The 27,775-nt window shown below is 33.7% G+C and overlaps 3 protein-coding genes and 1 pseudogene across 3 annotated transcripts; all 4 read left to right on the forward strand.

Moving 5' to 3' along the window:
* LOC120151577 (zinc finger protein ZAT10-like) lies at nt 1-840 on the forward strand. Its single transcript, XM_039163981.1, has one exon. It carries the CDS (start codon nt 16-18, stop codon nt 778-780), a length of 765 nt encoding a protein of 254 aa, XP_039019912.1. The 5' UTR covers nt 1-15; the 3' UTR covers nt 781-840.
* A 3,988-nt stretch (nt 841-4,828) lies between these two features.
* On the forward strand, nt 4,829-17,297 carry LOC120151612 (annotated as a pseudogene).
* A 2,330-nt stretch (nt 17,298-19,627) lies between these two features.
* Nucleotides 19,628-23,000, forward strand: LOC120151630 (BTB/POZ domain-containing protein NPY2-like). Its single transcript, XM_039164015.1, has 6 exons — nt 19,628-19,742; nt 19,847-19,947; nt 20,389-20,458; nt 20,593-21,765; nt 21,903-22,457; nt 22,911-23,000. The coding sequence occupies exons 2-5, from the start codon at nt 19,886-19,888 to the stop codon at nt 22,452-22,454; spliced, it is 1,857 nt and encodes a 618-aa protein (XP_039019946.1). The 5' UTR covers nt 19,628-19,742; nt 19,847-19,885; the 3' UTR covers nt 22,455-22,457; nt 22,911-23,000.
* A 2,563-nt stretch (nt 23,001-25,563) lies between these two features.
* Nucleotides 25,564-26,426, forward strand: LOC120151637 (LOB domain-containing protein 37-like). The gene is made up of 2 exons (XM_039164020.1): nt 25,564-25,822; nt 25,922-26,426. Exons 1-2 carry the CDS (start codon nt 25,639-25,641, stop codon nt 26,365-26,367), a joined length of 630 nt encoding a protein of 209 aa, XP_039019951.1. The 5' UTR covers nt 25,564-25,638; the 3' UTR covers nt 26,368-26,426.
* Nucleotides 26,427-27,775: the final 1,349 nt, after the last annotated feature.

A 27,775-nucleotide genomic window follows, 5' to 3' on the forward strand; every position in this document is an offset into this window, starting at 1 on the left:
TATTTCTTGAATATTATGGCTCTTGAAGCTCTGAGTTCTCCTCCCGTGGCAGCCGCCCCTTTCCCGGCCAACAAGTTTGAAGAAGTTATTCACGACGACGGCAACAGCAATCACATCGAGTCGTGGAAGAAAGCCAAGCGCTCGAAGCGACAACGCGATAACGAGTCTTCTCAACTGCCTCTGACGTCTGAGGAGGAATATCTCGCTCTCTGTCTCATCATGCTAGCTCGTGGAAACACCGCCTCCGACGGCTGCATCTCTTCTTCGGAAGCGAGAGTTGCTCCCTCGGGTTTGAAATCGTCTCACAAGTGCAGTGTTTGCGACAAGGCTTTCCCTTCTTACCAGGCTCTGGGTGGTCATAAAGCCAGCCACAGCAAACCTTCCACCGACGGAGCTGCTAATAATCGACCCAATTCTATCCCCACCACCACCACCAACGGCGGCGACATCGGAGTTAACGGTAGAGCACACACGTGTTCTATCTGCCATAAGGCTTTCCCTACAGGCCAAGCCTTGGGAGGCCACAAACGCCGCCACTATGAAGGCGGAAACAACAACAGTAACAAGAGTGGTAGCGTCAGTCTCAGCGGGGTGACGGTGTCGGAAGGTGGCGCGTTGAGTCAAACCCATCGCGTCGAATTCGTGTTTGACCTGAACTTGCCCGCTTTGCCGGAGTTGGGCGTGGAAAACAGAGAAGGAAGATATACAGAGCAAGAGGTTGAGAGTCCATTGCCGACAAAGAAACCACGTTTCATGATTGATTCTTTTGCACAACATTAATTTCACCAGGATTTAATAAAATTAAACACGAAATGATTTTACCTATGAATGATTCTTTTTTACTTCAATTGATTCCGGGTTTTTTATTTGAGTAAATTCATTCTCTGTTTGTATAGCCGAATTCATTGATTCTTTTATTAAATAAAACATATAATCTTCATTTAAATTATATTTTCGTGCTTTTTTTCAGAGGAAAGAGACCGGACAAAAGTCGAGTTATTTTTTCTATTTTAAATTATTATATATTTATCGATCGAGTGTTAATTTAACTACTGCCATTAATTTCATTATGTATAAATTTTATTTGTATAATTTGATTGGAGGTTAAATATCTTTCAGTGAGATGATCATTTCTCTCTGATTCAATAAATTTCCATCATATTCAATGAATTATTTTTATTTAAAATTTTGATTTTGGGTCGGATGAATTTTTATAAGTGGGATCAAGTTTGGTTTTATGATAAAAAAAATTGATCTATAAATATTTTAATATTATGTGTATAACTTCGATTGAATATTTTTTAAATAAATCTTTATTTCACTTAATAATAAAATTGAGTTTATATATATGTGTGTATATATATAAATGGGATTAGATGAAAATTTTAATTTGAAATATTTAAAAAATTTTTGTGGAGTTGAATGCGTAATAAATTATTTTAATTTTGATCTAATTTAAATGAATTAAAAATCTGAATGTATCCAACTCATTCCCATTTTCTAATCTTCCCCGTAATAAGAGGGAGAGTTGTAATTGGATGATTGAAGTATAATATCTTAAAGTAATGGAATTAATAATGAGGCAAAAGTCATGCCGCGTGAACAGCGAAGGGACAACAGGCTGCCGGCAAAGAGAGAGCCAGTCACGGCGGCGGCATACCTTTACAGACAGGGAAAACCAGTCCCACGTTAGATTGAAACATGTAACCCATCCCATTGGGTTATATATATTACACGCACACGGTCGGCAACGGCAACGGCACCGTCAATGCATCATAATTCATAATCATTAACAATTATAAATAAAACATTTGTTCATCAATCTCTAATATTTTGATCTAATATTCTTTACAACAGTGTTCCATTTCAAAGTCGATAGCTAAATTTCTGGAAATGGAAGTAGATAAGATATACTAAATTTTGAAAGTCTAAAGAGTACAAGAGCTGGAGGCAGAATTAAACCTTCTTCAACACTTTTCGGTTGGCTTTGAAGACGACACCTTATAACAGGCAAATTATAAAAACCATAAATTAAGGATGAATTAAGAGTTTAGTAACTAAATTATTACTTTTAGTCCGTTTTAATATTTAAATTTTAAAAATTTTTAAAACTATGTCTAATGTTTAGTCTGTGTTTCATTTTAGTGTCCAATTAAAAACTTAACATTAAATTTTGGAAAAAAATGATGGTTTAAGTATTAAACGCATTAAATTTTTAACGGTAAAATATTAAAATGAAATTAAATATTAAACATTAAGTATAATTTTAAATAATTAAAAGTTTAGTATTAAAATAAACTAAAATTGATAATTTATATGCTGAACGTGAATTTACCTTATAATTAATTCCAAACAAGTCAAGAATGGGAATTTGTTGGAAGGCACTTTTCTTCAATACCATGAGCATATGGTACAAAAATCCATCAATTTTGCTTCACCGATTTACGCCGACAATTGATATCATCTTATCACTGCGGGGTTTACCTCTCCTCCTTTCCAGCGCAAATCAACAAGCAATTCAAGAAGCTATTCGGGATATATATATGTAGCATCCTTTAAAAAAATAATTTATTATTTTTAATAATTTATTTTAATTATTTAAATTAAAAAAATTATGATTTATATATATATATATATATATATTAAAATATTAATATTAAGTTATATAAAATATATTTTTATTTTGTTATAGTTTTTATTTATTAAACTTCAAATTCATTAAAATATGCGATCGTCGAGGACAAGGATTACATCAATAAGATCCAATTTATAATTTATGATAATCCTCCCATGAAAATCATTAATCACATGCCCTAATTCTAAAGCTAAACTCAAACATTCTTGACCGCAAGACTTGAAATTCCCACTAACACCGACTTTTACAACCCTAAAATCTAAAACCATCCATCGACCAAATCCGTACAAAGTCCTCCCCTGCTTCTTCAGTGCGTAAACAACATCCATGGCAATCGCAGTCTTTCTCCTGGCATGTTCGGTATAGGTCACGACATCACGAATCATGTTCTCCAAGAAAATCTTAAGGACTCCCCGAATTTCCTCGTAGATAAGGCCGCTGATACCTTGACTCCTCCCTTACGAGCAAGATGTCGAACTGCCGGTTCTGTGATTCCCTGAATGTTATCGCAGAGGACTTTACGGTGGCGCTTTGCTTCGCCCTTACTCAGTCCCTTGCCTCCCTTTACTCTTCCTGACATACGAGACTTTGAATATTTAGAAAATTCAATATATATTTTGATAGTTTAAATTGATATAATTTATGTATAATAATTTATTTTGAATTTATTATAATTTAAATTGATATGATTCACGTGTAAGTATAAATATAACTTAAATAATATATTTTTAATTCACAACATAACGTCTATAATAAATATTTTTTTAATAAAAAAGTGTGATTCAAGGTGAAACATATAAGGAATATTACTATATGTCTAGGTGATTTTCCCGATAAATCACCCTTTAAATGTTTATTTCTCTGTCAGATACCGTTCAGACTATATTTTTTGATCTAACACCCTTTGTAATAAGGCGTGCCCCGGGGCCACGCTTTACGCTGATTTAGCGCCACATGGGGTAAGGCGTGCCCCTGAAGCGCGTCTTACACTGACATGGATACACGCTGGCTAAAGCGCGCCCCTGGGGCGCGCCTTACACCACGTAGGGTAAAGCAATTATATAATAAATATAAAAAGAAATTTAAAATTTCATAATTATTGAGTATATTGGTGGTCAATTTTTTAACTTCACAACCAAAATAAAGAACATTTAAACAAATAAACGAGATATACGACAATTTTTTAATTCGTCTGTAGAATTAAAAACAACTTTATCATTAATATACTTGATAAAATTAAATATTAATTTAACTTAAATATTAAATTAATTAAAATTATATAACTGTAAAACCTCGCTTAACAGTTAAATATGGGACACTTTTTATAGGGGTCTCTGGTTAGTCAAAATTTTGTTTTCATTTTATAACATCTCTAGCTTGATCTAATCAGAAATCCAACCAATCAGACAAGTTGTCCACTGGTGAAAGATAATTGTCCTTTGAGGAGATTCTTTGTATTAAGTTGATTGAATACTCATTAGAATTCTCCCTCGTACAGGGAATAGCTTACCATAGGGTTGTATATACACACACACTCACACAGTTTTACAAGCAGCAATAGCCAACATGTATCGTCTCTAAGGTGCAGCCATGTTAAGGGTATTTAAGGGGAATTCTAGCATCCTGCACTTTTCATTCTTCCGGTTAAATGACTGCACGGAAGCATCGATAGAAAATGAAATTGCTGATCAGCCGTCGGACCATATGTCTTTCGCTTTCTTGATATTGCGTCTACGTTCATGCATTCACCTTTGAAGCTCCGTTCGTTTGAATTCTTGATCAAGGGCTCATCTCCGTTGCTCCAAAGAAAGGAAGATAAACTTTTATCACTCAACTTGTTCCCCAAGGTGGAATTGCTTTTCCCGGTTTCCCAAGCCTGGTCATTTCCAACACTCGAGCAAGGAGTTGAATTAGGCCTCAGCCTCGAAGATAGATCGCAGGCAGAATTTGCTACATCTGTTTGGTTCATCTTATTCGAAGAGTCCGCATCAGAAACAGGCTCCGTGGCATTAGAAATCAACTTCGGGAAGATCCCGAAATCATGCCACTGCTCTTCGAATCTATGGTGGATTCGTTGAACAGAGGGAAAACCGAATACAAACTAGGTAAGCATGGATTATAACTAGCAACAGAACCATTCTCAGATGCAAACCCCAAATGAGTCACATCCATGCCAGCATAACTAGACTTGCAATGCGAGTTCTATGTGACATTTCGTCGAGCAATGCAGTCGGCTTCTCGAGGTCCCAGATAAAGGTAACAGCTCAGATTACAATTCCGTTGGCTCCTCAAGGTTCTTCCCGGTGTGCAGCCCAAATTCAGAGCAGCTAAACCAACAACAAGGTAGAATCAAACAACACATTTGGTTGCAATCAAAACCAGAATCAAGCAACAAAAGAACCCCAATTCGCAAATATACATACATTTAGCTTCAAATTAGGGTTTCAAATAGTGGAACAAAAACCCTATAGGGGCTTGAAGAAAACCAGCAACCACCATAATCCTCAGTCTTCCACCATAACAAACATTTTCATCAGCTCAATCTGTTCAGAGGTATTAAGTTTTCAAAGCTTACATGGCTTCTTCTTTCGTTGCATGCAAGCATCTGAAACTGTTTTATTTTATTAAATTAATTTGTTATTAAAAATTATAAAATAATCATCCGTCCGATTATTTATATATTCTAAAAGTATCATTTTTATTGAAAATTGATAGTTGACTAAACAGATGTTAACATACTAATTGAGATATAATAAATGTTTAAGATTTTAGAATTATATTTTATCATATCTCAATTAACATGTTAACGTTCAGCTCAGATTATCATTAAATTTATAATAAAAAATAACGAAATTTAAAATATATGAATAATCATGTGATTATTTTATAATTTTTAATAACTAAAAAAATCAACAAAATAACATCATAAAATTAAAAATCACTTTATAATTTTTAATTTAATGATAGTGGAATTCAACTAAACATCTATTTAACAACTCTACCAGCTTTTGATAGTGGAGTGAGTCAATAAAAGAGTGCTCTATTATCGAGAGATTTTGAAGCTTGTCACTTCATTTAAACACGTGTAGAAACAATAGTGACGTGTCGAGTGAGTGAATGTGAATAAATAAAGTAAAAAGTCCTGAGGAAAACGAGCAACCACCATAACTTACATTTCCAGCAGCTCAATATGTTGAAGTTTTGAAAGCTTCTATGACTTCTTCTTTCATTACATGCAAGCCTTTCCTTGGAGCTACTATACCAATTCTCATCTTTCCTCGTGTATTCAATGACTCTTCTTCCGCGCTTAGCATTGCGATCAAACCAAGAAAGTTTCGTAAGCTTTCTTATTTGAGCTTCAAATTTCGATTTCTGCATTTTGCTTCAAGTGTTTTCTACTTGGGGTAAGTTAAGCTTCTAACTCCGAAAGCCTAACAGAGATACAGGCAGCTGGTAGCACGTTTGGAAACTATTTCCGTGTTAACTTTCGGAGTACTTGACGGATGTCCTCCCAGGATTCCTCTCTCAGAAGCTCATCTGCAAGCTGATCTTGATAGCAGGTACTCTATTTTGAACCGAGCTTGTTGTTCATCTTCATTTGTTCATAGATCTGTGGTCGTTAAGAATTTTTTTTTCAAATTCCATGCTTCATTTCTGCAGGAGGGTAGGTCAAACCAGAAGCACTATCCCAAGGACGGAGATGGATACATGAAGAATATTATTCAGGAGTTTCCCAAGGTTAAATAAATCTTCTTTCAAATTTTTACCATTACTGTTCTTCTTTTTTCTTTGTAAATATACATTTCATGGCACAACTGTAACACCCCAACCCATATCCGACCCGGATACGAGTCTAAGGTGTCACATTGACTTTTCAAACTTTAACTCTTGATAAAATTCAAAGAATTTTTAAAACATTTCATTAAAGTAAAAGAGGTTTAGTTACATAAACTAACCACAATAACCAAAATCAATCAGGGCATATTTAATTCAACCAATTAGTACATGCCAACTATACTCAAAATAACCAAAAACATTTAAATCCTCTATTTTCTGATTTGAAATTTTGTAAGGGAGGTGATGACCTGTGTTACTCTTCTTCTCTTCTCTTCTTGCTTCTATACCGTACGTGTGAAACAATCACACGCTAAGTCGAAGACTTAGTGAGGCATAAAAACTTATAATGCACTTTATAACATATATCAATACATGCATGTTCTGTTCTATCATGTTATACCAAATTACATGATTTCCTCGTTTCATATAAAATCATATCAGATTAATTACAGTAAATACATACATACACATAACTCATCATTAACAGTTTATCATGTAATCACATACTTTTATGCTTACCCTTTTCAATCAAACACTATACACAAACAACATCATATCATTTCTATAACATTTATCATATCACTAACATATATTTGTTTATATCTCTTGATTAGCCCATGTACATATGTGAGAACTATAGATATGTGAGTTTATGGAGGTTGTGCACTAATGTTGTCACCACAGCTCATATAAATGCACCGAAGTGCCACATAGAATTGCACCGTAGTGCCGCGTAGAATTGCACCGTAGTGCCATATAATAATGTCCATAAGGACCACATATCATTCCTTAAGAATCATATACATATACTAGGGATCAAGTATGTGTCTCACCAGACTTCACACATGTTCTAAAGAATACATATATGTCCCGAAGGACCACATATCATTCCTTAAGAATCATATACATATACTAGGGATCAAGTATGTGTCTCACCAGACTTCACACATGTTCCAAAGAATACATATATGTCCCGAAGGACCACATAGACCCTCGACTCTTGGCATGCCAACTATACCCCTAGCTCTCATGACACATAACATGGGCATTGTCATTTATATCATTTCATATTCACACATGCATATTATCTTTTATCACATGTCTGATCTCTTATAATCATGTAATCACATAGCTCATATCATTTCTTGTAAAATCACATATATCATGTAATACATATAACTTATACACTTTCTCATATGTTCACATGGTTCACATCACATGAATCATATCTTTTCATATAGTTTATGCTTTATTCTCTTATATTCTCATACATGTAATACATATCAAGCATGGTTACACAACTCCTTTCGATATAACTTGCATGTACCTATATTCTTTTTCACATACTCACATAGTCATATAGTAATATTTCATATAACCTCATGAAACAACTCACATGGATACATACTCAAATACTCATAGTTACATATCACTTAAATTATTCATATTTACCTAATCCATGGTCATATAACTTTTATCACCAAGTCACTTATCTAATCTCTTATTCTCATATGTTCATATTTATCATATAACACATAAGTTTTATTGCATATTTATATCTCATTCCTACATCACTAATTCATAATATAATTTACATCATATCATCTACCTTATTCTGTATTTCTTAGTATGCACTTACATTACCTAGCCTACATTATACTTATAAACCTGAATATATTACTTCTATTATTTCTTTTATATACAATTTAATCTATTTACTTAATTCAATTCCGTACAACTCCTATAATCATTTCATATCACTCCATAGCTTCTATTATACAACTAATGTATCATAATTTTATTTAAGCATATGAATCTTTCTCCTCTATCTTATCTTATATGCTCATAATATCACTGAAGTTCAAGTCTCCTAGTTAATATATATTTATGTAACCTTTGCTTACTTAGTTCATATCCTTTCTCATAAACTCACTTTTACCATATTTCATATTATTACTTAAATTATCTCATAACATGTATTCACGTAGTAATATTTCATTTATATATCAAAGATCTTATCACATAACTTATCTTTTATATTCATATAATTTATTATCATATCATATGGTTTATATCATCATAACATATCACACATTCACATCAACCATATAATACATATATATAATACATGTCAACACGTATAAATCATACACATATATACTTCTATTTATGAATTCATGCATTTTACTATGGAAAATAGACTTGTCGCAAGTCTTATTTCCATTTAACATCATATAATACTAATATGCACTCACCTGGCCTCACTAGTCCATTCCAATATCTTATCTTCCCTTTTTATCGATCTTACTTGTCAATGATTCCGGAACTCGTTTAGGCTCTGAATCTACATAATTATACATTTTAAGACAATTATTAGATACCTACACCTTGTAATTTGATACTAGCAACTTAAACGAACTTATTAAACCAATATTTACAATTTTCCTTTAGGGGGGAATCAGTTCCCTCATGTGGGGGTATCGGTTCCCCCTTGACATTCTGTAAATTCTGGTTCGTTTGAGGGGGTATTGATTCCCCTTGAATGGGTACCGATTCCCCTTGCCCAGAAATCACATTTTGAGCTCGAAAATCACTTCATTTTCAGCTCAACACTTTATACGTCACTCCCTTTAATATTCCTAACTTTCATACACATACTTAAACCAATAAATTTTCATTCAATATCTCTTCAACTTAAAAATTCACTCTTCCACATATCATTCAAGAATCATACCAATTTTTCCATGTGTTCTAATTCCAATTCTAACACTTTATACTTCTTAATTAGATTGATGACAAGTCAAATTCATCCATAAAACTTCAACAACCATACCATATCAAAATTCCATCTTAAAACTCATATTACAAATTCCTTCTTAATTTCTTTATCTTATTGTTTAAATCCCATATAAGCTTTCCTTAAGCTTATTTAATACCTAAAGAATCAAAATCCACTTAATATTTACAGTAAATAACTATAAAAACTTAACTTACCTATTGTAGCTAAGCCCCACGTGAAGAAGAGAAAGCAAGAAGAAGAAAGCTTCCAGATAACTCTCTTCCCACGTTTTTCGCTCTTATAAAAGGGAAAAATATATCTTTTAAAGGAAAAAGACCATAATACCCTTAATTTCCTTTAATAATTACTAAATAACCTTCATCATATATTTCCAATAATCATTAAATTATTTCATTCTTCTACGTTAGTCACTAAATTCTGAAACTTTTCAATTTAGTCACTAACCCGGTATTGCGGATGTTACAAATCTCCCCTCCTTTTAAGAAAATTCGCCCTCGAATTTTCACTGAACATTTTGATAAAACATATCTTCTAATGTTCTTATGTTGCTTCATTTACTTACTCTTTCTTGTCATCATCAGGAAACGTACTTTCAATCCTTTAACTTTTCAATTACCTTTTTCCTTTCTACATTCATATTATGTCACTTATCACTTAAACAACAACCAGTAACTTCAATCAATTTTCATCAATCAACATCATAAATCCATCTCTAATTACCTTATAATAATAACCAAATTCGTTTTCCATCATCATTTAACCAAGAACACGACCTTAAATCTTCTTTAAATATGATTCAACATACACTTTATAAAATCTTTTCACCTCACCAATCACTCTTTTCTCACTTGTATATCCAAAATTATCACCTACACTTCCATATAACCTTTATCGTGTCTGATCCTTTAACTCAATCCCATTTCATTTCTTTATTCCATTCTTCCTTTATTTATTCCTTATACACAAATCATATCTTTCCTTTCATGTTCACATACTCTTGTCTTATCACATATATTCATCGCTATATACCAATCTTCATTGCATCCTCATAACTTTGATAACCTATTTCTTATACTTGTATTTTCATTTCTTAAAATTCCATGCAAATACTTATATCCTTTTCTACATCATAGCTATCTGATAAGAATACCCAACTATATTCAGATTCACATCATAATTGATTAACTCAACTTTACCTTTTATTCCAATCTTATAACTCTATCACTTTTACTCTGACAGTTAATCAATAACATCTGTCCAATCTAGAACACAACCCTAATCAACCAATCACATACATCCTTTCCAATCAAAATTATCTCAAAATTCGTTTACTTAACTTGTCAATTTCACCTCCATTCTCATACATCCTATAATTTCTGTTGTTCAACTGAACATTCTGACTTACTTTGTCTTATAAACTGATCATCGATATACCCATTCCTAAACTCTTCTTATCAATCCTCAGCTTTACTCAAATATACAAATCCTTATTCCCTTTTCTATACCACAATACTATGATCCAAATATACAATTGTATCCAGATCCATTTCATATTTGGTTGTCTTATCATGACAACATCTCAAAATATTAAATTCTATACCTTTTCCATCACATAATCTGGTTAGCCAACGTTAACTCTTTCCATCCAAAATACAAACCCTTATTCTATCCTCATTCTTATTAATACACATTACTATTCCTTTATTTCAAACTGATCAACTCTGACTGTATATATATCTTATACGCTTGTCACTGATGCACTTATTCTCGAACTCTCCACAAATTCTAACCACATCCTTAGATCTTTTAACGTCTCTATGGTGACACTTACTCACTATATTCTATCTTATTCACTTTATAATAAAACTTCTCTGTATCACCTTTTCGATTCGAAACAATGAGAACCTTTTATAACTATTCGAATATGATTTCAATTTCTGAAATCAATCTTTAATCTTATAAGACACTTTCTGAGGTTTCTACTCTTCATCCTGCTTGGCAAGGGCATGTGAATTGCTATCACCATCAGATTTGTCAGCTATCGATTCACTTTGTCATTTCTTATAATCACATTTCTATTATATTCTATTAAACTTATTCTATCAGCAAGACAGCATATTCCTTACAATTTCAGATCAGATTTTTTTTTCTATTTCGTTGGCATGCATACATTATACGACACTCTAGACTCCAGTTTATGCCGATAATCGACTAAACCGTAGCTCTGATACCATTAAATGTAACATCCTAACTCGTACCCGACCCGGATACGAGTCTGAGGTGTCACATTGACTTTTCAAACTTTGACTCTTGAAAAAATTCAAAGAATTTTTAAAACATTTCATTAAAGTGAAAGAGGTTTAGTTACAAAAACTGACCACAATAACCAAAATCAATCAGAGCATATTTAATTCAACCAATTAGTACATGCCAACTATACTCAAAATAACCAAAAACATTTAAATCCTCTATTTTCTGATCTGAATTTTTGTAAGGGAGGTGCTGGCCTGTCTTACTCTTCTTCTCTTCTCTTCTTGCTTATGTACCCTACGTGTGAAACAATCACACGCTAAGTCGAAGACTTAGTGAGGCATAAAAACTTATAATGCACTTTATAACATATATCAATACATGCATGTTCTGTTCTATCATGTTATACCAAATTACATGATTTCCTCGTTTCATATAAAATCATATCAGATTAATTACAGTAAATACATACATACACATAACTCATCATTACAGTTTATCATGTAATCACATATTTTTATGCTTACCCTTTTCAATCAAACACTATACACACACAACATCATATCATTTCTATAACATTTATCATATCACTAACATATATTTGTTTATATCTCTTGATTAGCCCATGTACATATGTGAGAACTATAGATATGTGAGTTTATGGAGGTTGTGCACTAATGCTGTCACCACAGCTCATATAAATGCACCGAAGTGCCACATAGAATTGCACCGTAGTGCCGCATAGAATTGCACCGTAGTGCCATATAACAATGTCCATAAGGACCACATATCATTCCTTAAGAATCATATACATATACTAGGGATCAAGTATGTGTCTCACCAGACTTCACACATGTTCCAAAGAATACATATATGTCACGAAGGACCACATATCATTCCTTAAGAATCATATACATATACTAGGGATCAAATATGTGTCTCACAAGACTTCACACATGTTCCAAAAAATACATATATCTCCCGAAGGACCACATAAACCCTCGACTCTTGGCATGCCAACTATACCCCTAGCTCTCATGACACATAACATGGGCATTGTCATTTATATCATTTCATATTCACACATGCATATTAATTATCTTTTATCACATGTCTGATCTCTTATAATCATGTAATCACATAGCTCATATCATTTCTTGTAAAATCACATATATCATGTAATACATATAACTTATACACTTTCTCATATGTTCACATGGTTCACATCACATGAATCATATCTTTTCATATAGTTTATGCTTTATTCTCTTATATTCACATACATGTAATACATATCAAGCATGGTTACACAACTCATTTCGATATAACTTGCATGTACCTATATTCTTTTTCATATACTCACATAGTCATATAGTATAATATTTCATATAACCTCATGAAACAACTCACATGGATACATACTCAAATACTCATAGTTACATATCACTTAAATTATTCATATTTACCTAATCCATGGTTATATAGCTTTTATCACCAAGTCACTTATCTAATCTCTTATTCTCATATGTTCATATTTATCATATAACACATAAGTTTTATTGCATATTTATATCTCATTCCTACATCACTAATTCATAATATAATTTACATCATATCATCTACCTTATTCTGTATTTCTTAGTATGCACTTACATTACCTAACCTACATTATACTTATAAACCTGAATATATTACTTCTATTATTTCTTTTATATACAATTTAATCTATTTACTTAATTCAATTCCGTACAACTTCTATAATCATTTCATATCACTCCATAGCTTCCATTATACAACTAATGTATCATAATTTTATTTAAGCATATGAATCTTTCTCCTCTATCTTATCTTATATGCTCATAATATCACTGAAGTTCAAGTCTCCTAGTTAATATATATTATATATGTAACCTTTGATGATACCATTAAATGTAACACCCCAACCCGTACCCGACCCGGATACGAGTCTGAGGTGTCACATTGACTTTTCAAACTTTGACTCTTGATAAAATTCAAAGAATTTTTAAAACATTTCATTAAAGTAAAAGAGGTTTAGTTACATAAACTGACCACAATAACCAAAATCAATCAGAGCATATTTAATTCAACCAATTAGTACATGCCAACTATACTCAAAATAACCAAAAACATTTAAATCCTCTATTTTCTGATCTGAAATTTTGTAAGGGAGGTGCTGACCTGTCTTACTCTTCTTCTCTTCTCTTCTTGCTTCTGTACCCTACGTGTGAAACAATCACATGCTAAGTCGAAGACTTAGTGAGGCATAAAAACTTATAATGCACTTTAAAACATATATCAATACATGCATGTTCTGTTCTATCATGTTATACCAAATTACATGATTTCCTCGTATCATATAAAATCATATCAGATTAATTACAGTAAATACATACATACACATAACTCATCGTTAATAGTTTATCATGTAATCACATACTTTTATGCTTACCCTTTTCAATCAAACACTATACACACACATCATCATATCATTTCTATAACATTTATCATATCACTAGCATATATTTGTTTATATCTCTTGATTAGCCCATGTACATATGTGAGAACTATAGATATGTGAGTTTATGGAGGTTGCGCACTAATGCTGTCACCACATCTCATATAAATACACCAAAGTGCTACATAGAATTGCACCGTAGTGCCGCGTAGAATTACACTGTAGTGCCATATAATAATGTCCATAAGGACCACATATCATTCCTTAAGAATCATATACATATACTAGGGATCAAGTATGTGTCTCACCAGACTTCACACATGTTCCAAAGAATACATATATATCCCGAAGGGCCACATATCATTCCTTAAGAATCATATACATATACTAGGGATCAAGTATGTGTCTCACCAGACTTCACACATGTTCCAAAGAATACATATATGTCCCGAAGGACCACATAGACCCTTGACTCTTGGCATGCCAACTATACCCCTAGCTCTCATGACACATAACATGGGCATTGTCATTTATATCATTTCATATTCACACATGCATATTAATTATCTTTTATCACATGTCTGATCTCTTATAATCATGTAATCACATAGCTCATATCATTTCTTGTAAAATCACATATATCATGTAATACATATAGCTTATACACTTTCTCATATGTTCACATGGTTCACATCACTTGAATCATATCTTTTCATATAGTTATGCTTTATTCTCTTATATTCCCATACATGTAATACATATCAAGCATGATTACACGACTCCTTTCGATATAACTTGCATGTACCTATATTCTTTTTCATATACTCACATAGTCATATAGTATAATATTTCATATAACCTCATGAAACAACTCACATGGATACATACTCAAATAATCATAGTTACATATCAGTTAAATTATTCATATTTACCTAATCCATAGTCATATAGCTTTTATCACCAAGTCACTTATCTAATCTCTTATTCTCATATGTTCATATTTATCATATAACACATAAGTTTTATTGCATATTTATATCTCATTCCTACATCACTAATTCATAATATAATTTAAATCATATCATCTACCTTATTCTGTATTTCTTAGTATGCACTTACATTACCTAACCTACATTATACTTATAAACCTGAATATATTACTTCTATTATTTCTTTTATATACAATTTAATCTATTTACTTAATTCAATTCCGTACAACTCCTATAATCATTTCATATCACTCCATAGCTTCCATTATACAACTAATGTATCATAATTTTATTTAAGCATATGAATCTTTCTCCTCTATCTTATCTTATATGCTCATAATATCACTGAAGTTCAAGTCATCTAGTTAATATATATTATTTATGTAACCTTGGCTTACTTAGTTCATATCCTTTCTCATAAACTCACTTTTACCGTATTCTCATATTATTACTTAATTATCTCATAACATGTATTCACGTAGTAATATTTCATTTATATATCAAAGATCTTATCACATAACTTATCTTTTATATTCATAGAATTTATTATCATATCATATGGTTTATATCATCATAACATATCACACATTCACATCAACCATATAATACATATATACAATACATGTCAACACGTATAAATCATACACATATATACTTCTATTTATGAATTCATGCATTTTACTATGGAAAATAGACTTGTCGCAAGTCTTATTTCCATTTAACATCATATAATACTAATATGCACTCACCTGGCCTCACTAGTCCATTCCAATCTCTTATCTTCCCTTTTTATCGATCTTACTTGTCAATGATTCCGGAACTCGTTTAGGCTCTGAATCTACATAATTATACATTTTAAGACAATTATTAGATACCTACACCTTGTAATTTGATACTAGCAACTTAAACGAACTTATTAAACCAATATTTACAATTTTCCTTTAGGGGGAATCGGTTCCCTCCTGTGGGGGTATCGGTTCCCCCTTGACATTCTGTAAATTCTGGTTCGTTTGAGGGGGTATTGATTCCCCTTGAATGGGTACCGATTCCCCTTGCCCAGAAATCACATTTTGAGCTCGAAAATCACTTCATTTTCAGCTCAACACTTCATACTTCACTCCCTTTAATATTCCTAACTTTCATACACATACTTAAACCAATAAATTTTCATTCAATATCTCTTCAACTTAAAAATTCATTCTTCCACATAGCATTCAAGAATCATACCAATTTTTCCATGTGTTCTAATTCCAATTCTAACACTTCATACTTCTTAATTAGATTGATGACAAGTCAAATTCATCCATAAAACTTCAACAACCATACCATATCAAAATTCCATCTTAAAACTCATATTACAAATTCCTTCTTAATACATTTATCTTATTGTTTAAATCCCATATAAGCTTTCCTTAAGCTTAGTTAATACCGAAAGAATCAAAATCCACTTAATATTTACAGTAAATAACTATAAAAACTCAACTTACCTATTGTAGCTAAGCCCCACGTGAAGAAGAGAAAGCAAGAAGAAGAAAGCTTCCAGATAGCTCTCTTCCCACGTTTTTCACTCTTATAAAAGGGAAAAAATATATCTTTTAAAGGAAAAAGACCATAATACCCTTAATTTTCTTTAATAATTACTAAATAACCTTCATCATATATTTCCAATAATCATTGAATTTTTTCATTCTTCTACTTTAGTCACCAAATTCTGAAACTTTTCAATTTAGTCACTAACCCAGTATTGCGGATGTTACAACAACTCCAGGAGTGACTACTGGAACACCGATCCATGTATTTGTACCAAACACTGATGAGATAGGAGATGTGAGTATTCTATTTTTTCTAGTGTAAAATGAAGTCGAATCGAACAATCCTTGGGTTGTTCTTATAGGAGACATCATTCTGCTTACAGGATTAATTACAAGGAAATGTCAATGGCTTATCGACCGTCTCATGCCGATTTTACTTACGATACGAAATACGATGTCCGGGAGGTGCAGGTAAACACTTTTTAGCATCAAATTCAACCCAAGTTTTGTAAAGAAACGCATATCTGTAAATTTGGAGTTGTAATTGAAGGGAGGTGGCTGCAAGGGAAACCATAGGAAGAGTTTCCCTGGTGCTATTGCTAAGAAAATCCATAGGAAAGAGTTAAACGTTTTTTGTCTTGTCTTTCAGGTTCTTGCATATGTCTCACAAGTTCATCAGGTGCTTCCAGATGGTTTAGTTGACCATGACACTGTAACTCTCGACCAGGTTCTTGCCTTGCAATTTTTTACTGCAACGGTACTTGTAAGTCCGAAATGATGGGGAAAAGGTTACATTGTGCATGTTGTGCCATTAATTGGTCAATTAACACCAAGGCTACCATGGCTTCTACCACCGGTACCGCTGCATCACCCAAATCGATTCGGAAGTTTAAAATTTTAATTATTAGGTTGATTAACACCCGTTGCAGTAATATTATATAATTGCTAATTCGGGCTACGAGAAATTAGTGGTTGGTCCTTGGTCCTCTTTCTTTAAGTAGCGTGTGTTAAATTATGCATTTTGCTTTGTTCTGGGTTTAACAATCAAGACTTCATTTCCAGTTCTGTTTATGTGCGCTCTTTCTAATAATATTTCCGTGATTCTAGTATTTATCTTCTTGACAGTTATTTGATTTGTTTTCCCTTTGGTTCGTATAGATTAAAGTTTATTAAATGATTATGAACCCATTTAAAGACTGTAATGGTGAAAAAATGTTAATAACAATGCATACTCATTTTTTTCCATTGAAATTTGATATAATATTTAATGATTTTAACTCCGTCCCGACTCGACCCGATGATAATAGTGTAATTCTTTTTTAAAAAATTATTATTTTTAAGTCTTTATTTTATATCAAATCAGGTTGGATCGATCGGATTTTTACTCTAAAAATTCAGGTCAGGTCAGAGTTGAATAGAGAGCATATATTTTTCGAATCGGGTTAGGTGAAGGATATAAAATTTTTAAATTGAGTGGAGAAGATATATTTTTTGGTCCGATCGGGTCGATAAAAACCCGACCTGTTGCCATCCGTAGTGAGAGCTATCTTTGGCAAATTGGATTCCCAGTGAATGTCATGCACACAGATATTGACCTGCTATCTCAAACCAACTTTTCCCCACTCTGTTCTGGTCATGATATTACAGCAATGAAAAAGACCACACGTCTTCTTCATTTTGATTTATTTTTGGAATTAAAATCGTGAATTTCTAATTAGGAAAATTGTGCAGTTTATCTACAGCCCCACGGTATAAGGATAGAGATCAATACAGATAAATTAGGGCGCAAATAAAGAGAACCCACATTTAATGATGGAGAAAAGAAAACTATTCAATAACTATGGAGATCAAAAGCTAAATAAATTATCACAATAATAAATATAATTTTTATTAAATTAAGGAGATTACAAAATATTATTTATTTTAAATACTCTCAATTATTTGATGATAAATGCTCAATCATCATGTTATAGTCATTAGTGCTCGAACTGTGATCTTTAAAACAGTAACAATTCATTTAATCTTTGAGATAATTTTAACCATTTAACAAATATAGTTTAACATGTCATAACAATTTATTTTAACAATTGCGGATGATAATGATCATAATAAAAACAAACTAAAAGGTTTAATAAGTTTATTATAAATTTCAAAAGTTTGGTAACCTTAATCCAAGGAACCTAGAACTTTGGACTAGCAGTGTATTATAGCCATATATAAAAGAGGGTGGCAACAACAAACAGCGAAGCTGAGTGACAGCGTTGGCGTGCATTACTGAGGTAGACGTTGAGCTTGTTAATGGCACCCCCTAACCTAAAGACAAACACCCCAAGCAACAACAAACCTAAACTTTTATCTGTTTCCATTGATTAGGAAACTCATAGTATTACCAGTACATTTTTGTCTTCCCCACCCCCCGCCCAAAAAAAAAAGAACTTACAAAAAATAACATGCCTCTTTGATTAACCGAGGGGTACTTTAAAGTTCTTTCTTTTTAGTTTCTGGTCACGATGGTGGTTTAAATTTCTGGGTAAGCTCTGTTTTTTCCATTCGAGTCTTTTACATGTTCTTATGGGGATTTGCTTGTTACCTTGCTAAAAGGGTCTGCCTTGGATTTTGTTTGGGTTTACACGGAGAGTGGCTCTTGGGGCATTGTCTTGTACACTTTTAGGGGTTCAAAAAGTCTAAAACATAAAAATCTCATCTTTCTTTTTTAAAAATGTTGGATCTCTATGAATATATTCTGGCTGATTCCTCAGATTTTAACTTTGTGGGTGGTATTGTTATTGATACTTTTTGCATTTATTCCCATACTTTTTTTATAAAAAAATAATAAAGGTTGATGCTTGTTGTCTACCGTTTTGGTGATGTCTTCAACTGTTACCAAGATGCTGTTTTCTCATTGCAGGATTCCCAGATTTGAACTTGAAAAAAATAAATGGAACTTTATATGGATTAGTGTATCTCAGATTGGTGTTTATGGGAATTATTTAGTGTAATGAGTTTGTCGTTTATGTCCCCCCTAAGCTGACTCGGTACCACCTGACTCGGTGGGGTTTGCCATCAACAAAGGAAACAACTGCTTCTCATGGCTCTCTTTTCTCAAATTATTACTTAAAAATCCCATCTTGCCAATTATATATTTGTTAAATTGTTAAAAAAAATCTCATCTTGAATCACATAAAGCCTGGTTGAACTCAGAAACTCGGTCCCCACATTTGGGGTATATTCCCTTACTGTTTCTGGCAAGTTTTTCTCGGTTTGGGGTTGTGTGTTTTTCATTGCATATTATGTGAGTTGGTGATTGTGTGGTATCATATTTTTCAGGTTTCAGTGGGAAGGAAGGAGATCTTTTGGTTTGACAACATGAAGTTTATGAAGCTCGGATCGAAGCAGGATACGTTTCGAAGCGACGGGAACAACGTGAGGTGAGATCTCTGGGAGCCTTGTCGAATGAACCTGAAGAACTATTTGCTTTGACTCTTTGGAATTTGCTTTCAGCAAAAATTTTGATTGTGCATAGCCTATACATTATGTTAAACAAATCCGGTAATTGTCACTTTGTAGCTTAAAAGTCACAGCGATGCGGACATCACAAGTATTAATTCCGCTGCATAATCCGGTTGATATACCATAGACAGTACTCTGGTATAGGTTGCTGGTTTTGTAAAATCTAACTATTGTGAATTCGCAGTACCATACTGGTGTTGCGTATTGTGTAGAGCAATTCAGAGAGTTTCGGTTTTCGAATGTTAATAAGTTAAAAAGAAAAGGTATATGGTCTGCAAATTGAACCACATCGTTTTTATGTGGCCCTGAGTGAGTTTTGTAAAAGGCGAATGGTTTTACGCTTACTTACCTTTGTTCAGGTATGTGGCGAGTGAGCTAGCGACTGATATTGCAGTCACGGTTGGGGATGTTAAGTTTTATCTGCACAAGGTATGCCTTTGCTTCTAGTTCAGGTAAAATTTGTGTATGGTTAAGTCAAGCAATCTTGACTCCGCCATGCCCCATTTTTTTAAATTAAAAGTTAACTTCAGTTTTCTGAGACTGATGGATGAACAAATATGCAGTTTCCTCTTCTTTCGAAAAGTGGCCGCTTACAAAATTTGGTTGTAAGTGGTATTGAAGAAAATTGCAATGAGGTTCAGATTTCTGACATTCCGGGTGGTCCGGTTGCGTTCGAGATATGTGCCAAATTTTGTTATGGCATGACCGTCAACCTTAATGCTCACAACGTTGTTGCCACTCGATGTGCAGCTGAGTACTTAGGAATGTATGAGACCATCGAAAGAGGGAACCTAATTTACAAGATCGATATCTTTCTCAACTCCAGCATCTTCCACAGCTGGAAGGACTCGATCGTTGTTCTTCAGACTACGAAATCTATGTTACCATTATCCGAGGAACTGAAAGTGGCCGGTCTTTGCATTGATGCCATAGCTTCCAATGCTTGCATCGATGTTTCCAAGGTCGATTGGTCCTACACTCATAACCGGAGGAAGTTACTGGAGGAAAATGGGAATGATCCGAACTGTAATGGTGTCAAAAGTCGACCGGTTCCAAAGGATTGGTGGGTCGAGGATCTGTGTGAACTTGAAATCGATCTATTTAAGCGTGTCATAACGAGTATAAAAACCAAAGGAATTCTGTCCCATGATGTGATCGGAGAAGCTTTGAAAGCTTATTCTTACCAAAGGTTGCGAGGTTTTAGTAAAGGCGTAATCCACTCTGGGGATGTCGGAAAGTGTCGATCGACGGTTGATACAATGGTATGGTTGTTGCCTGCAGAGAAAGGAAGTGTATCTTGCAGTTTCTTGCTGAAGCTGTTGAAGGCGGCAATCGTAGTTGGCTCGGGAAACATGGTTAGGGAACAGCTGCGGAGACGAATAGGCCAACAGCTGGAGGAAGCTTCTGTGAACGATCTTTTGATAAGAGCAGCAGAAGGGGAAGATGTGATGTACGATGTCGATACGGTGCAGAAAATATTGAAAGAGTTTCTAATGCAAGAACAGACTGTTGAATTCGAATCAGAAGAATGTGAGATTTGGGAAATACAAAGACCTGGAATCTTAACAGATGCTTCCAAGCTGATTGTTGCAAAGTTGATGGATGCTTACCTTGCAGAAATTTCAAAGGATACCAACTTACCCTTGTCGAAGTTTGTGGATCTAGCTGAAACGGTGTCTTACATATCTCGGCCTTCTCATGACAGACTTTATCGAGCCATCGACATGTATCTTAAGGTGATAATCTTGCAGTAACTTGTATTTTTCGATGAATAGCTAGCTAATCGGTGTTTACATTATACTTGCAACTGTTGTTACGAAGGTAAACAAGTTCAGTTAACTTCCAACTTTGGCTTATATAAACTTCTATGCAGGAGCACCCGTGGATCGGCAAGAGCGAGAGAAAAAGAATATGCAAGTTAATGGACTGCAAGAAACTATCAGCTGATGCATGTAAGCATGCAGTGCAAAACGAAAGGCTCCCGTTGCGTGTAGTCATTCAAGTTCTCTTCTTCGAGCAAACCCGGGCCGCTGCCGCTTCATCGGGCAGTAGCACTCCTGACTTACCCAAAGCCCTGAAGAATCCAAATAGGGGGACTCGTAGGAGCTCGAGATCAGCAGCAACCGATCCAGAGGAGTGGGATGCAGTGTCTGCATCCGAGGAGCTCAAGGCTCTGAGAGCTGAACTAACTGTCTTAAGGTTAAACAATGGGGTAGGAGTGAGTACCAAAAACGGCATCGACCAGGCCGCCATTGATAAAACGAAAGGTGCGATGAAGTCGAAGAGGATGTTTACAAAGATTTGGTCAAGCAAAGCAGCCCGGGGTGAGAACAGCGGTTCTGATTCGTCGGAAAGCCTTGGTTCTGCCAAACCTGAAGAAGCTAAGTCAACACCATTCAGAAATAGGAGGCATTCGGTTTCTTAGAAGGTAAGTTGCAATGTTAGTTCTTACATTCCCGATAAAGTACACAAATTTTAGCATATTAATCGTTGGAATTATATTTCAACTAATTGAATTGAAGAAAAGTCATTCTCTTCAAAAATCTTTATGTTAAACCAAATATTTTCTAACATATATTGATGTTTGTCTGTCTTGCATTAAATTAAATACTTAAATAATATCAAATTGCCTACCAATTAATAGAGATTTATATATGATTATAAAATTATCTTTATATATTCAAGGTCCATTTACACACTGGAACTTTTTTTAAATTTTTTTTATACTAGCTGAGATTAATATTAGAAAATGAGAAAGATATATTAATTATAATCGATAACAGTAATATAAGTTCTATTACAATATATATATTTATTTTTCTCTTCTACTACATAAAATATTTTTTAATATACATAACCATGTTTTCCGCATATATTACAGTTAAGAGAAGACATGATGAAAGTGTGATGCGGCAAACAGTTTAGGCGAATGTCACAATGTAAGAGCTGCGTGTCCAATCAAACAAAAAAGTAGCGGTAAAATTCTGTCATTAGTTCACGTACTATGCATGAATAATAGATTTAGTTCATATATTCTAATTTGATCAATTTTAGTTATTGTAACTTTTGAATTCTAAAATTTTAATCATTAACTAAAATTATACACGAACGGTATGTTTGAAATATGAGAATTTGAAATAATAAAAGAGTAATAAAATTATAATGAATATTAGCTAATTTTATTCCTCAGATTGATGGAGAGGGCAGAAACTAAAAACTGACCCTAAAACTCATTTGTCCTTCGATTCGATGGAAGGGACACTTGGAGATTAAAAGAACAACTTTTGTGTGCTGCGAAGGAAAAGCACCAGACCTGAAAACGTCACCCACTCCCCCACCTCAACGTAACGCCCTTCTTTGTGCGGTTCCAAATAAGTTCAACCCACTAACTCTCTTCCCATAGTGACTCGAACTCGATTAATTTATTATTGCCTAGCCAATGGCGAGTTGAGCCAATGGTTATGGATTAGAATCTCATTCTTGGTCCAACAAAATAATAAAAGAATATTTTTTTTTCATTTGGTCGTGACATTGAGGGAGACATATTTGTTGTGTTGAATTTACAATGTTTTGATGTGGACCGAACCAAAGTGAGGATGGGATAAAGATGCCACCGTGGTGGAGGAGGTGGGCGACTATGACTTCGATGTGTCGGTAGGTTTAGCATCCTCATCGTCATCTTCGTCCTTCTCACATCACACCTTCTATTTCCTTCCTAGTTTCCGCGCTTTGTAAGTACAGCCCACTTTGATCCTATCTTCTCCTTACATTAACCTTATCCCTATCTAACTTCTTACCTGTCTTTTATGTTTGGGAACAACGGTTTAGTTGTTTAATTAAATCCATTTAATCATTCCAAGAATTAATTATTTTTTATTCATTTCTTTGAAGAATAATCTTCAAAAATTATAAATTTTTTTGTTACTCGAGGTTTTCATATAGATCCATTCAATTATCAAAATTTTCAAAGAGTCCACATCCTTCGGGCACGAGTTCAATCTCCGAGCCTACCACGTTTGATAAATAAGATTTCTAATAGGTCCATATAACCAATAAAAACGGAAATTAAGATTTGATGACTAAGGGGTTGTTTGTTTACTTCATAATGATTAAGCGTTGAATGATTCAAATGCTGAATGATTCAGAGGCTCTGTATGAATTAGCTATGAATGTGACATGCTGCTTGATAATGGCTCTGAATCATTTAGAATGTACTTCTGTGCTGAATCATTCAGCACTGTTTTGCTGAATCATTCAGAGGTGCGAAACAAACGCGCTGAATGCTGAACGGTTATACATTTAGCGCTGAATGATTTCATTAAGAGGCAAACAAACATCCCCTAAATCAATTTCTAATAGGTCCACATGACTAGTTAGAAGTACTATAAATACTCAATAGGTATAAGTGAGAAGAGAATGGAGGCCTTTATAACCTCAATACATAATTTTTTTTCATGATCAACTCTCTTTGCAAGATAAATATAGACTAAAATCGTTCTTTCATCAATTGTTATTCTCCACCTAAATAAAAAAATTTGTTAATAATTTTAATAAAAAAAACTGTTAATAATTCACAAGATAAATTTATTCTCATCAATAAAATAAAATTTATTTGTGTTAAGATGTAGTTATATTTTATTTAAGAATTTAAATTTTATATTAATGCATATGATATAATATTTATGTGAACTAAATAAAACATTGACTTGAGAGTAAAAAAGACAAGGAAAGAATCTACGGTCATAGACATCCACGACACATAATCCAACGACTAAGCCAGTTTTCTCGTACATCTCCCCAATCTTTCCCATCCGCGGAGAACCGGAGGCGCCTCTCTCACCCATTTCTTTGGAACCCCCAAATCCCCACCGAAAACACCATATCATCATTACTTCCCCCTAAATTCCAATCTAACCATGGTTACCTATCAAATGATAAAAAAGGTTAACCATGGTTACCTAGCCACATCTAATATCATCAATTTATGTCTAATTCTTCGCTAAGTCCATAAACTCTTTACAATTTTATAATCTAGTCTCTTTACTTATCTAATATAATATTGGAAATCCAATTGGTAATATTATTTTTAACTGATTTCTATTAAATTTGATTATGTGTCATTCAAATGGAAAAACCGAATAAAATTATCAGATCAGTACAAATTCATTATTGTATAAACTTATAATTTTATAAATATTTTGGCAGTCTTATATTAATAAAATACATTCTTATTGTATATCAATTTATAATTTTTAGAAAGATTCATATACAATTTTACTATTTTAGGACGATTAAGACTCTTGCCACCTTTTTAGCTTCACCCTGATGTTATCAATCGAAGTTTAATTTCTAGATCATATTTCTGAATCTTAAAATAATGCACCAAAAGAAAAGTAAAGAACCAAATTGTAAAATTAAAAATAATACAGGGAGTAAAGTAATATTAAACCCATCAATTTATCACCCTCCACACGACTCTCTTTCTCTATATATTGCCCTGGTTACCAGACCCTTTGTTTCTTGGCTTCAATCTTTCCTTTCCCATCAATCTTTTCAGCCCAGAAAAACCCATTTTTATTCCTCCTCCTTATGCTGAAAGTTCTCTCAAAATGAGTTGCAATGGCTGCAGAGTTCTACGAAAAGGATGCAGTGAAAATTGCATTCTTAGACAAAGCTTGCAATGTATAGACAATCCTCAAGCACAAGCACACGCCACCGTCTTCGTCGCCAAGTTCTTTGGCCGCGCCGGCCTTATGTCCTTTCTCTCCTCCGTCGCCGCCCCTCAAAGACCTGGTAATTCTATTTATCATACTTTCTTTGAGTCCTTGAAACAATGGAAAAAATCAGTGCCTTTTTTGGGGTTTTCCTTTGATATTGTTTCTTGATTTGCAGCTTTGTTCCAATCGCTTTTGTTTGAAGCAGTGGGGCGGGCGGTGAATCCCGTGAGTGGAGCCGTGGGTTTGCTATGGACGGGGAATTGGAACGCCTGCCTGTCGGCCGTGCAAACGGTGCTCCGAGGCGGCACGTTGCAGCCTCTCCCTGAATTCAGCGGCGGAGTTTTGGTGTCGTCGGAGTTTGAGGATGTTGCAGAAACGGTTGGTGTCGGCGGCGGCGGTTCTCACCCGAGAGTGGAAGATTCTGTTACAAGGAAACGTTTTGATGACGTTGTTAAACGTAAAACGACTGATCTTGATCTCTGCTTGATGATCGGAAACGATAGAGCGGTGGAGAGAAGGAGAGAATCTATATCGTCGGAAGAGTCCGAAACGACGACGGTGGGAAGTAGTTCAAATGATGGCGGCGGCGGCGAGAATAAGCTTTTGAGACTGTTTATCTGAGAAAACTTTTTTTCCACATTTTCTCTATGTAATTTTTTGTTATAATTACTCTCTGAGATGTAATATTTTGTTTCTATTTTCGGCACGGTGAGGAAATTCGACCAATTTTCTAGAATTTCGAATTTCCCCTATGAAAAGGAATAAATTTAAATATTAAATTGTCTAACCTACGGTCCAAGTTGTATGCAAATATAATTTTTCGCATTTTTAATTCATCAGAGGGGAAAAAGAATCCGAGTGAGAAACGTTTGTTCTTTTTTAGGGTTTATGAAGTGCAAGTGGGCATGACCTTTTGCACCGTGAAATATGGAACACGGGGGAGGGAGAGCTGTCCTTTGGCTACCCTAAAGGGTCATTTTATGGTCCCAGGGTCTTTTGTACTAAACCTGTAAATTTATATCAGCTCATAAAATTTAAGTTTATTTGAAAATTTTCGAATCTAAATTTATAGATTAAATTAAATTACAATAATAAATTTATATAATATTCGGTTTGAATGTATTAAAATAAACATCCATGTAGGAATTTAGAACCAATTAAATTGATTTTCTCTTACGTTCATGCTCTTGATTTTTCTCATCGAAGGTTGATAATTTATCATTTTTTTTGGTATGGAAAATCGTAATCGATACTAGAATAATTGTTGATTGGTGTTTGAATGAAGTAGAGAATATAATATCACGAGGGAGTAGAGTCGATCGATTATGGGCAGTTCATCTGTACGCTAATCAGACTAAAAAGATTTAATGGTTAGACTTTAAATTTTATCGTGACGCATTATGTAAACTTGTTAGAGATATTTTATATGCGTTAAATGATGTAAGTTAGTCAAAAACTCTGGTGGGCTAAGAGATTTCTGAAAACATATCTCCAGAGGTAAAATAACCTTGATTTATCTGTTGTTGTGGAGGTGTTATACTATAACCCAATTAATGAGTTGAACAAGATTGTTCGTATCATTCAATTCGAAATGTGCACAATGTACTCGGTTTGTGGTAATTGTAGGAATGGTCTTTTGGGTGATTTCGGGTTTGTGTCTCAATTTGGAATTGATGTGATAGAACCGTCATCGATCGTTTTTGAATTAGGTAGATCAAACATCTTAAAACTTACCATTTTATCAAATCTGCATCTTATCATAGAAATATCCTATTCGAGAGTCGGTTATAATTGAGGAATAATGAATACCCTCGTAATGCTCTTTCGGTATCAACACGATTAGTCAATTATCTTAATTGTGAAAATTGAATTTTAGGTGAAAATTTAAATATTGATACGAATTACTTACCTTTTAAACTTTGCTACTACAAATTAAAATAAATCAAAGTTATAAAAATAAAAATAAAAAGAAATTGTGTTTAATCCGCACAAATAAGACAAAAGGGGTCACGTGTACCAATATATATAT

The sequence above is a fragment of the Hibiscus syriacus genome, unplaced genomic scaffold (assembly GCF_006381635.1).
Source record: "Hibiscus syriacus cultivar Baekdansim isolate YM2019G1 unplaced genomic scaffold, ASM638163v2 tig00111061_pilon, whole genome shotgun sequence".
NCBI lineage: Eukaryota > Viridiplantae > Streptophyta > Magnoliopsida > Malvales > Malvaceae > Hibiscus > Hibiscus syriacus.

Coding starts and splice junctions, on each gene's coding strand:
- LOC120151577 (XM_039163981.1), top strand. CDS start 16: ATGGCTCTTGAAGCTCTGAGTTCTCCTCCCGTGGCAGCCGCCCCTTTC.
- LOC120151630 (XM_039164015.1), top strand. CDS start 19,886: ATGAAGTTTATGAAGCTCGGATCGAAGCAGGATACGTTTCGAAGCGAC. Junction 19,948..20,388: donor AGCGACGGGAACAACGTGAG/GTGAGATCTCTG, acceptor ACCTTTGTTCAG/GTATGTGGCGAGTGAGCTAG. Junction 20,459..20,592: donor TTAAGTTTTATCTGCACAAG/GTATGCCTTTGC, acceptor ACAAATATGCAG/TTTCCTCTTCTTTCGAAAAG.
- LOC120151637 (XM_039164020.1), top strand. CDS start 25,639: ATGAGTTGCAATGGCTGCAGAGTTCTACGAAAAGGATGCAGTGAAAAT. Junction 25,823..25,921: donor CGCCGCCCCTCAAAGACCTG/GTAATTCTATTT, acceptor CTTGATTTGCAG/CTTTGTTCCAATCGCTTTTG.